The 11,890-nt window shown below is 38.7% G+C and overlaps 2 protein-coding genes across 5 annotated transcripts; both read left to right on the forward strand.

Moving 5' to 3' along the window:
• The first annotated feature begins 104 nt into the window (after positions 1-104).
• Positions 105-1,862, forward strand: LOC143526685 (UDP-N-acetylglucosamine transferase subunit ALG13). 2 transcript variants are annotated; one of them, XM_077021251.1, is made up of 4 exons: positions 105-282; positions 530-692; positions 809-944; positions 1,215-1,862. In XM_077021251.1, the coding sequence occupies exons 1-4, from the start codon at positions 202-204 to the stop codon at positions 1,324-1,326; spliced, it is 492 nt and encodes a 163-aa protein (XP_076877366.1). In that variant the 5' UTR covers positions 105-201; the 3' UTR covers positions 1,327-1,862. The 2 variants fall into 2 exon arrangements, with proteins under 2 accessions (XP_076877366.1, XP_076877365.1); XM_077021250.1 differs by having other exon boundaries at positions 109-282; positions 806-944.
• Positions 1,665-5,270, forward strand: il2rgb (interleukin 2 receptor, gamma b). Of its 3 annotated transcripts, none has more exons than XM_077021245.1 (8): positions 1,665-1,803; positions 2,404-2,527; positions 2,641-2,819; positions 3,055-3,194; positions 3,448-3,604; positions 3,767-3,854; positions 3,942-4,026; positions 4,121-5,270. In XM_077021245.1, the coding sequence occupies exons 1-8, from the start codon at positions 1,716-1,718 to the stop codon at positions 4,247-4,249; spliced, it is 990 nt and encodes a 329-aa protein (XP_076877360.1). In that variant the 5' UTR covers positions 1,665-1,715; the 3' UTR covers positions 4,250-5,270. The 3 variants fall into 3 exon arrangements, with proteins under 3 accessions (XP_076877360.1, XP_076877361.1, XP_076877362.1); XM_077021246.1 differs by having other exon boundaries at positions 3,770-3,854; XM_077021247.1 differs by lacking the exon at positions 1,665-1,803 and having other exon boundaries at positions 2,396-2,523.
• The last annotated feature ends 6,620 nt before the right edge of the window (positions 5,271-11,890 follow it).

Genomic DNA, 11,890 nt, shown 5'->3' on the forward strand with positions numbered 1-11,890 from the left:
ATTCTGGTATTTCCAAAGTACGTGTATTCCGTTAAGAACCAGACTCGGTGGTTGCAGAAAACGTTTATGCGCAATAAGATACTTTTATTTTGAAGGGGAATTTTGTAAACAGTGTCCGCCATTTCCCCCACATTGTACACCTTCCCTGTTTCTTCCCCCTAAATTGCAGTTCCTATATGAACAGCGGCAAACATAATCACAATGAAGACGGTGTTTGTCACAGTGGGAACGACTTCTTTTGATGACCTGATAGTCAATATAACGTCAAGTGAGGTCGTAAAGGTAATGTAAAAAGTTAGTTAATAACATTCAGGGTACAAGAAGGAACTGACAGCTAGCTAGCGTTAGCTATGTGACTATAAAACATCCTAAATGTCATTTGGCTGGCGAGCAGAACATATAGAAAATACAGTTAACTAGTTATAATTTTACCATATGCCTGATTAGACGGGCACAAACACTAAACAATAGCTTAACGAATCTCTATTTCAGACAGTTTTGTCACTGTTCTCATTTGTGACTCTTTAAGGCCTTGTTGGATCTTGGATATACAGACGTGGTGCTGCAGGTTGGCCGGGGGTCAGTTGCCCCAGACCCACGGAGTTGCCCCGGCCTGAGGGTGGAGGCCTTCAGCTTTAAAGAGTCCATATCCGACAACATCCAGCTCGCTGATTTGGTCATTAGTCATGCTGGTGGGTGCTTTGATGTGTTCATGAACATTAATGTATAACACATAATGTGTTATTAACATTCCCACTGGACTTCCGTGGGGTTTTCATCAGTGGGATTTCATGTTTTCTTCAAGGAGCTGGCAGCTGTTTGGAGGCCCTTGGCGCTGGCAAGCCTCTCCTTGTAGTGGTCAATGACAAGTTAATGGACAACCATCAACTCGAGCTCGCCAAACAGCTGCAGGCAGAATCACACCTGCTCTACTGCACCTGCAGGTTTGGTGCAGATGGGTTACTTCACACAAATTCACTAAAGAATCATTCGGGGGTCTCATTTTATTAAATGTGTGCTCTTAGCGACAGATGTCAGACCACATGTCAGATTTCTCGGGTTATACCTCTATACTTCATTGATTTAGGTCAATCTTGCAGCAGATATTAACAATTGTCTTGTTTTATATATGTCTACATAGATGGTATGTTTTTACTAACTGATGTTTATCCTCTTTTTAAACTTCCTTTTGATTTTGTTTTATTTTATTTCAGCACTCTGCTGCAAACCCTCAGGAATATGGACTTGTCTACTTTGGTGCCGTTTCTGCCTGGTCAGCCTCAGAACTTTGCAAACTTTCTGGACAAAGCTGTTGGACTTGTCTGAGCGTTGCCAGCTTGTATCGTGGTAAACATCAACGTGGAAGTGGACTGCATAGTGAACCATGTTCATTTAGAATATTGTTGTTAAGGAATGCAATGGTTTTGTTTTTCTTCTGCCAAGGACAGTGAAGAACTAGTTAACAGAACAGGCTGGAAATTAAGATACTGTGTACAAGATGTATGGAGATTGTGACAGTCAGCATGTATTCATGTTGAATTGTTCATACTACATTGGTTTCACTGACTGAAGGAAGCATGTATGACGTACTTAGCACATGGAGGAAAATACTGTGGTCAAATGCGGAAGCGTGTTATTACCTACATCCTGTGCTTAGTGTAGCCAGAACCAGAATTTTGTGCTCAAGCTGTGGCTGGATGGTATAACTATGTAACATGACTTGGGTACGAACTTCAAAGATTCTTGTTTCTTGTTTTTTATTTGTCATCTTTTTTCATGGATATTTGTCTAGACCTCAACCCAGTAAGTGTTTGAACAGCTTTCACTTTATTTATGTCTTTGGAATAAAATTCTTTCTTGGAGTCTGTCAGTGCAATGATCCTGATCTTAACGTTTTAATTTGTTGTAAAAACAAATGACAGAATTTGTTATAGTTATTGTATTAGAAGCGGCGTTTTAGATTAAGTCATGTAAAATAAAAGTTTCTCTTTATTCAGTACGGCTCAGAAAATGGGTCTGGAAAATTTTCTGGGGATTTCCCATGCGTTACTTGCGTTGACGTGCAGAGCGTGGTACTTAGAAAAGATATTTATGCCAGCTTTGACAAATTGTCTTAAATTCTTCTTTCTGAACCTTAACAATTCCTTCAGTGTCTTCTACACATTTTGTTTAGTATTATCTAAAGTTGCAGAGTAACTGGAGGACAGTAGCAAATAACAAATAATCGGTGACCCAACCACCACATCACAACATAAGACTGGACCAAGAAGTGCAACAATAATGATGTGCAATACTGTTCACATTCTTATAGATATATATTTTTTCTGATCATATTCTTATATAAATGTTTCTGTTTATGTTCTAACTGCTATGAGTATTTGTCATCCATTTTGCCTTTTGCAGGTCTGAAGTGCACAAGTTTGGATTGTAAGGTTAACATCAGTTGTACAGTCATCAACCTTGAGTATGTGGACTGCAACTGGACCGCCCCACCAATGCAGGAGAAGAACTACACCTTCCACAGTTTGTACGCCTATGTGGATCTCCATCTTCACTTCTACACCCGTCCTGTGTCTGTGAAAGTGCAACAGGTATATGTTTGTTTATGTATGTTTCATATAATGTTTCTTTTCTCTTCAGATTTAAAGGGCAAAGTTCATATCACAAGTGTCCCGAGTACCTTCAGGAGCACAAGTATAATCTTGGCTGTAGGATTCCTTTTGAAAGACAAGATCAACGGTTTGATTGGTTCTCTACAAAGCTGTACATGGGAGGCAATCGACACATCAATAAAAATTACACAAGACTCCTAGAAAGAGGTAAGACGTATTGTTCAATAAGACATATAATCACCCATTTCCCCCCTAAATACCGAAAGGTTTTTTAACTGCAGTTCAGACCCCTCATCTGAGTTTTATAGATTTTTTTTTGTTGTTGTGGCCCACATTTATTTATTCGTTCTTTAAAGTATTTTTAAAGATATTCGTTGCATCAAATTAGCATTGCTTAATTAAATGGTCATGTGTCATATGGTCGTATATCTGTACGTTCCAGTGAAGCTCAATCCCCCTTGTAACGTTTCTGCTGAATGGAATTCCAAGGATGAGCTGTGTGTGTATTGGGTGAACAATGTTCATAAGCTGAACTGTGTGGTCAATATGGTGCGTTATAGGAGAGCTTCTGACCCATGGCAGGTATAAAACACTTTTTGGTTATTTATTTATATGTTTACATAAACACACACACACAAACACAGGCTTCCAGAGAAACAATGTTTTGGATAATCCTAGTGATTAATTTGGTACCTGTAGTTTTTTTTGTTTTAGAGTGCATGATACATTTTGATGTGTGTACTGCCATGAGAAAATGTTTTTATTACTGGTTTATTTGGTCACAGCACGAATATTGAACATATTTATTCTTCCTTTCATCTGTTGCCCCATGCAGATTCACAACACAGGGAGGTCCTCTCTGTACTGCATGTCTTATGCCTCTAAGGTAGCTGTTTACACTTTCCAAGTAAGGAGCAACATTGATGAAGCATGTGGTCCTTCTAAGCTTTGGAGTGACTGGAGTGATCCGGTCCAGTGGGGAAACCACACAGGTAGAGTTGAACATAACATGATGTATTTAGCTTAAGAAAATGTTTCTGCCAGTAGAAACACTGAGTGGTCAGAATGGAATTCTAACAGATTCTCAGATTCTTTTACTAATTTCAGTTTTGTTTGTCTGTTTGTCTGTCTTTGGATTCTCTATTGCTTTCTAGAAGCAGTGGAGTGGCAGTCAGTTTTGGCCTATGTGTTGGGAGCCATTCTTCTTATCGCCCTTGCAGTGCTGCTGTGCTATTGTGAAAGGTATGACATGTACTTTATACATACTTTATAGGTATGTATGGGTTTTAGAAGTTTTGACTTCTAAAAATCTTACCCCTCTGGGCACAGGATAAAGGTAGTTTTCCTGCCTGCTGTGCCGGACCCAAGCAAGAACCTGCAGAATTTGTTTCAGAAATACAACGGGAATGTAGAGGTAAGTCTGTGTGTCCCGACCCTACTTTTGCTCCAAACCATCTCATGGCCTAATCATCATGCACAATTTTCAACTCTCCCCCTGCCCATCTCAGAGCTGGGTTCACGTCTCCGAAGAGCTGAAGGAGGCTTTCGAGCCAGACTACACAGATGTTGCCTGTGTCGTGTGCGACCCCAATGCCCCACCAGGCTGGGACGTGCCTACGGAACAGCCCTCCTCTTAAGCTCTGTGCTGTGTTCCTCGGACCCTGGGCCCCTTGACATGGTGCTCTCAAATACCAGCAGACACCTTGTGCGTGTTTTGGTTACCCTACTGAATTAAGGAACTATATACGAGCAGCTCTTTGAGCTCTGAAGTGAGAGTAACGTTTTATTGTTTTATTTTTATTTTTTTTTGTGTGACAACTGGTAGTCACAAGACTGAAAAGCAAAAATATGATGACTGAGTCCTAGATACATAAATGTTTGTGCCTCAGCTTTGGCCAGAGGACTAATAACATTTTTATCATGTCTGTTTTCTGCATTTGTCTATATTTTAGACACTGAATGTTATCAGTTATTCCAAAGGTCATACTTAGATGGCCATATAGATGGAGTCTTACTGATTCAAATGCTTCTTGACAGTCTTGTGTTCAGTTCTTAATTTCTTCATTTTTATATTTTTCCCTTTAAATTCAGTTTTTGACATGAACACTGACAGAACACTTGCTTCTTTTAAAGATTACTGAGTCACAAGTGATTTTGTAATATCTCCCTAAGCTAAGAAAAGACAAAATATTTACTTGATGGGATACATTCAGATAATATTCTGAATATAATATAATATTTTATATTATAATATAAAACTTTTTCATTTTATGTAAATTAATACATTATTAAATTATTACATTTTTACATATTACACCCCCCCCCAGATATTTTATGAAGGTCTCTAAGCAAAATGGCTTTCTCAGTCATTGTGACCTCACAGAGCGTGATTATTACATCACTGTACTGTAGTTTCACATTTGTCAGTTGTGTTACTGCAGACAGCACCTTTAAATTTCACCTACAGGCATTCTAGATGCTGCTCCCTGTGGCAGCTTTCTCTGATGTTCATATGTGTTACATGCAGGAGTAAGGATGACATTTATGTATCTGTCATGCCATGTAAAAGTAGAAATGTACTTGAAATTGTTGCACTTGCTCACCATTGGTTATTGGAATATGGCTTGTGATGGCAGAAATAAAAAAATGTGAACATTTTGTTTTGTCACTCTTTTTTGCAGCTAAGCTGCTGCATTTCTATATATAGAAAATGAGCAGTTTTTGGTTAACATCAACCGCTCAATGTCTTTTTACAGTATTTGAGAGCTGAGAGCAGGTATGTGGGTGTCCATGGATCAGTCATACCAAATAACATAGATAAATAACTTAATATATATAATAATATATATATTAATAAATAACTTAGAATATTAGTCATGAAAGAAGACCACACCTTCATGTCTGTTGAACACAGCCTTTGTGCTTTATAGTGCAGTGTTTAATGATTTTGTTCTTTTTATCTTTCAAAAGCCATCCAGAGTCCTCCAGAATAAGGTTGTGATATGGTGACTGCATGTGAGTGCCTTGGAGAGTTTGGAAGCATTGTTTTAAGGTGTGTAAAATAGACAATAGGATAGCAACACCTCACCGTGTCTTTGGGCCAGAGGTCGCAGGTCTCCGGTGTAAATATTTCAGGCACCCTTTTGACTAGTAAGGCACCCCAGCGGTGGTGTCTGCTTTCATCTGTGGCATGCTGTCAAGACATGCAGCTTACATAATTTGGCCCACCCCATCGCTAATGAAGGGTTTTGTCATTAATGCTGTGGGCTTGATTCTTTTTCTGCTGGTGTGGGAAACCTGAAACTGTAGCCCTAAACACGTTATCTAACCTAATCTGTGTGTGTGTGTGTGTGTGTGTGTGTGTGTGTGTGTGTGTGTGTGTGTGTGTGTGTGTGTGTTAGAGCTAGTGGATCATTGTGATCAACATGGCACTCTCGGGAATGTTCCAGCAGATTTCTGCCCTCTCCTGGTGTATTTACAGTCTGCACTGTAAACGTCTACCTGCCTTTGGTAGAGTTGCTTCCATGACTAACATTATGGTCATCAAACTAAACAGAAATGAAGCAGACCTGCTTCTTCTCCTGGTCTTCTCATCAGGTACTTCAGGTGTGTTCAGGTGTGTTCAGTTGGGGCCTATTCATCACTCCACATGTGGCAAACCCCGACTCAGCAATGCGAGGTAACATTATGCTGAAGGAGTTAAAACTGCTGTTTAAAAATGATCATGGGATTTTAGAAACATATATTTGTACATATATATGTATGTGTGTATTTATGTGTGTGTGTGTGTGTGTGTGATCTCTGCTACTCCTCAAATTATGAATTTGTTGAAAAAGGCACTTATATTTACCTATATTTATAATCAGGATCATTCAAATGTACATTATATATATATATATATATATATATATATATATATATATATATATATATATATATATATATATATATATATATAATAAAATATACAAATATGCTGAAGCGTGACCAAAAGTAACACTGTCTACCTTCAGCTCCACAGGTTAAGGGTCACGGTCGAGCAGCGCGTGCAGATGCTACTGATGATTCGCACCGTCAGATGGGAAATAAAAGGAACCGTAACTGACCTTTACACGCATGCGCATATCTCGGTTTTAAATGCCAGGGTTGTCAGACCCTGACGATTGGCAGTTTTGTGTGTTTTCTGTTCTGCTTATTTTGCCCCCTGTTCTGTATAGGTCCTTGTAACGTATAACAGTTCAGTTTTGAAATTAAAATTTGGTTTTCGTTCGTTTTTCCAACTTCCGTCTGTTTAATTTCTGCTTTCTGTTTACTTTTGAGTTTATGATCGTCCACGTTTGCTTACTGTAATATAAAGTGGAACGACTGTACCATCTGAGACCGGGATGGGGGTGAAAACCACATCTGCTTGTGATTGGTCGCCGAGGCCGCAGGAATTTTCCCCTTCACGGTGATAAAAGCGTTTGACCATGTCGGCGAGAGTCCTGACTGAGCAGCGATTACTGGCGATATTCAAAGTAATATATTGAACTATACTTGCTTTTTTGGGACAGTCTGGTGTAATGCATAACAATCTATCTATCTTTCCATCCAACCATGTAACTAGACAATCATTATTCATTAATCCATAGACTGCCTCTCACCCTGACTGACCTGCAGTGACGCCCATCCATCACAAACAGATGTGGTTTTCACCCCCATCCCGGTCATACATGGAAATTGGACAAATTAACGGAAAATAAATTAATTGAAATTCTACCAAATAAAAAATGAAAAGTTTTGCATCCAATCCTTCACTTTCAATTTTGGCTCGGCAAGTCGGATGATTGAATTGATAAACGTTCCACGGACTGTGTCTGTGTTGAATACATGTTCACTATTCTTCTGCTGGTGCAAAAGTAGCATTTTGCCATGGGAAGCAAAAACGATTTGCCATAGCAGCGAACACACTGATTAAAAATGATCTATAGATGCAAGCCAGTGGCCCACATTTTAGTGTCTCTGTCTCTCTCACTCTCTCTATGTGTAGTTTATCATTTACATAAAAATATGTCTGTCTTTGATTCTACTGGAAGCGTTTTACATTAACTGCTGTATCTAGACTGTCATGTATCTTTTTAAGAACAGTCTGTGTTTCAGTTTCCTCACATTTAATGGCATCTGGCAGTAGTAACTTTCCAGGTCATTTCCATTTAAGTTGTTTATCTCCAGCGTTTGTGTCACTCTCTTTTTAAGCATCTATGGAATTGTTTGATGGTCCCTTGACATTTAGTAACGGATGATGTCACCATAGTCAGCTGTGATTGGTTAGTATGAATACCTGTTTGTTACTAAGCTTTGCTCAGATGGGAGAAAATTGATGAAATCGTGCAAGGTGGGTTTATATTTAGAACGATGTAGGCAAGGGCGCAGTCGTTTGTACCTAGTTTCTTTTTTTGTTTGAATCACCCAACCTATAAGCCCGAAAGTGGGAGTAAGTTCTTAAGAAGACAACAGGCTTTCAGATAAAGGCCTTCGAGAAATCACAACCCACAGCCCATCTACGTCTGTTATCTGTCTCCCATCTCCAGTGTCACTCACATTAATGAGTTCTCGGGCCTGCTTTATGCTTTATGCTGCTCTAGACATATTTTGCATCGTGCAACATGCCACCAGGTGGGTGGAACGCAGCTGTGAAGCACAGAAATGTCAGTTAGTGGTTTAATCTTCTGTGCTTCTTCTAATCTCCCATGCAGTTTTCCTCTGATAAAACTGTTTTGTGTGTTTTTAGAGTCATGTCATGCGAAATGTTGAACGCCACTATCGGGAAAGTGTTAAAGAAGGGGTGACGTATCGAATCCGCTTATGAGACAGCTGTCAGTAGTCAGTACAGTAGTACTAAAGGTTATAGCTGTCGGCTAGTTCGTGGTGAGAGTGCAGGGACTTCTTACTTTAGAAAGGAAATGAAAAAAATGCCCTGGAAAAAAAAAACAACGCAGTGAAATCAACAGCCAAATAAAAGGCAAATGTGTGGCACGAGAATTTAAGATTAAGGACGTATAATTGTAAAAACTAACGTATGATCCTTTAAAAACTGCTTACATATTTAAAAGACAAAATAAAACACAGCCGATATTAATGTATCCATTCCTAAACCATAAAGTTGCTAAATAACGGCTACATACCAACAGTAATCTTAGTTAGTTCAATCATTAGCCTAACAGTTACACCAAACGCACAATTCTCTCGACTCGAAGTGTTACTGATGCTTGTTTTTGGGAAGTTCCACTACGTCATTCATGATTTTTAAAAATTACCAGTATTACAACATCTTGCATTGAAATGTTAATTTAACATTGTTATTCGTCTGCCTTTGTTAAAAGTCCTGTACAAGTTACATGTTTAATCTCATTTACGTGATTTGTTCAAATAGATGTCATGTTGTAACTGATGGAAGTTGCCCCCTTGTGGTTATTCCCATTAAATAAGAAACGTTTTACATTCTAGTATGTTCATACTTTTTATGTATATCAGAAATATTACAAACTCTCACAACGCCTAGGTGAGCCAAAACCTTAAGTGAATTTTCAGGCTTGACAAAGTTAATTTTCATTGTTAGAAACTATTCCCCATTATATTTTGTTCAATGGGAGATAGATTGGTTTTGCCAGAGAATGTGCAGACATTTAATTCCCCACATTCAAAGCACAATATCTATAGTTGCACTTCACAATTATAGCCTAAGTCTCCTGAACTTCAGAGGCACATAGAGTTGTAATGGAAGCCAAGAGCATGCGCTACATGCTACGAAGTGATTTATGACTGTGATAGAGGAGAAATCATCCTGGACAAACCAAAAACAAAATAATAAAAACTTTTTCTCAAAACATCAAACTTAAAGCACCATAAAAATATAGTGCATAACTACACAGCATAAAACATGTTAGTCCACATTTATCTCATTGTGTGTGTGTGTGTGTGTGTGTGTGTCATGACCACCAACTGTTCAAGAGTACCATGGCCTATAGGGACAAATGTCCCCTCTCCGTGTGTCCCTGTGGGATTGAGGTTGGAACAGCTTGTGTGTTTGTGTGTGTGTGTGTGTGTGTGTGTGTGTGTGTGGAGGGGTGGGGAGCAGAATTCTGAGCACAGCTCTTTTCCTTATGCATTCACCACTGGCGTTTGGTTGCCCTCAGTACTTATGATTCAGTAACTGACACTTTGAAGAGGCCCGTGGCAGGGACACAGCTCAATCGATTGCTTGTTCTGTGTAAGAGAGAGAGTGAATGGGTCTTGCCCTCGGTTTGGCTCTGATTACAGCTCTTTCATTTCTGTAAATGAACTTTGAATGTTGTAAAGCAATGATTGACAAATAAATTTTATCCCATAATGCCTGACTGCTCTCGTTTTATGACCATAAAGCAGTGGTGCATGTATCTATTTATATCACACGTTAAAGGAACACATTTAATTAATCCTGTGGCTAATTTTGTATGTATATGTTTACATGTTTGCATTTATACATTTATATCACATTTCATCTGTGAAATACATATTATACTAACTTGTCCATGCTGGATTTGATTCACTAATGATCGTTCCTGTTTATCATTATCATTGACGTGTAATGTGTTGAGGGTGGTGTGAAGTCAGGGAGCAGGGCCTGTGATACTGAATGTGTTGGAATAATTAGCCCCTAATTTCAGGGCGGGAAGCAGTTTGGCACATATTTGGACAAATGTTATGCTTGGACCACCTTTGAAATGGCACTTCTGGAGGAAGACCTTCACTGCCAAACAACGCTTGACCACCTGAAAGTGCTTCCTTGCCTCCCCTCTTAAGAGTAAGTGTAGCAGCAGTGTGAAATGTGTTTTTGTGCAGTGAGAATAATGAATGTTCTGTTTAAACATTCCTACAACCAAGACAATGATTGGATCACAAAACAGGGCACAACAGAATTATTTAATAAATCTAAACATTTTACATAATGTGCAGGAAATGGCACTCTACATGAATTTGATATTAGCATTCTGTCAGATGAAGGATAATTGTGTAATAATTCATGGAAGTCTCATGGATTTTTGACTAGAGAAAATAAAAACAACCAGGGTTTAAGCAAACACGAATGAAATTTAAAGTAAGTTATTTCCCTAGACAACAGCACCATTCATTAGAGTCAATGAAATGATGGAATTATTCCAGACAGAAAATAACAGAGACCAAGGAGGCGTGTGTTACGATTTCTAAGGAGGACAATCTGAGACCTTTTAATCTTAACCTTTGTGGTTATAAACAAGAAACCATGAAAATCCTCTCTCCTAGATAACCTCCACCGCAAATTAGGGATACATCTAGTGTTTACCCTAGACGTAGCAGGTATTTATAAGCAGATGATCTGTGATCAGTGATATGTTCTGAAAGTCCAATATCATTCAATGACTAATACTACCCTCCCCAACCCCAGCACACCCCCCCCCACCCCCGTAACCCCCACCCCCTTGTTTTTAATACAAGATTAGCCTTTGCTTGAGGGGCAAAGCAAATAAAAGTACAGAGGGCTGAGTTAACTGCCAGGCCTCTGGGCACTGATAAAGTGTTATTTTGTGCAATAATTCAATATCATATCACAAATACATTGCCAGACCCTATTGTTTCCTTAGACCTCGGTTTAGATGGGGCATTGAATTACAGACAGATACTGTAGCCTGCCTAGAACAGAATTCAACACTACAGCCTTGATGCATAGCTTTACTTTCCAGACTTTTTAAAATGTCAAATTCATATTTCACAAAGTCTGAATGTTAATTGTTAAGTGCTACCACCATTGCATCAAATAGCAGTGAGAACTAAAAGGGTTATTTTATATTTAATATATATAATATAATATGTATTCATTTATTTATTACGGGCCTGTTATTTTAATATTACAAACTACCTTCTTCCCTGTCTGCATGCATGGACACCGTTAACATTTGTGGGACAAGTGCTTTAAAAGTCAGAAGAAATACTCTTGTGCAGTGGTACCAAAATGATAGCACCATTACTCACACTGCACATATACTGCTTACAAACAATAACTAAATCTATTACCATAATTATCTACTTTGTTTTCCTGAGTATTTTGATTATACCCAGCTCATAAGTTTGATATAGGTTATTTTCAAGCTCCTCAAGAGCTGAGTCAGTTGTGTTGGTGCAGAGAATCACACAGTTTCTTTCTTCACCATTTACTTTCTTGCTTTCTGTCAGAGGTGGGGACTCAAGTCACATGACTTGGACTCAAGTCAGACTCGAGTCAT

This window comes from Brachyhypopomus gauderio, chromosome 11 (genome assembly GCF_052324685.1).
Source record: "Brachyhypopomus gauderio isolate BG-103 chromosome 11, BGAUD_0.2, whole genome shotgun sequence".
NCBI lineage: Eukaryota > Metazoa > Chordata > Actinopteri > Gymnotiformes > Hypopomidae > Brachyhypopomus > Brachyhypopomus gauderio.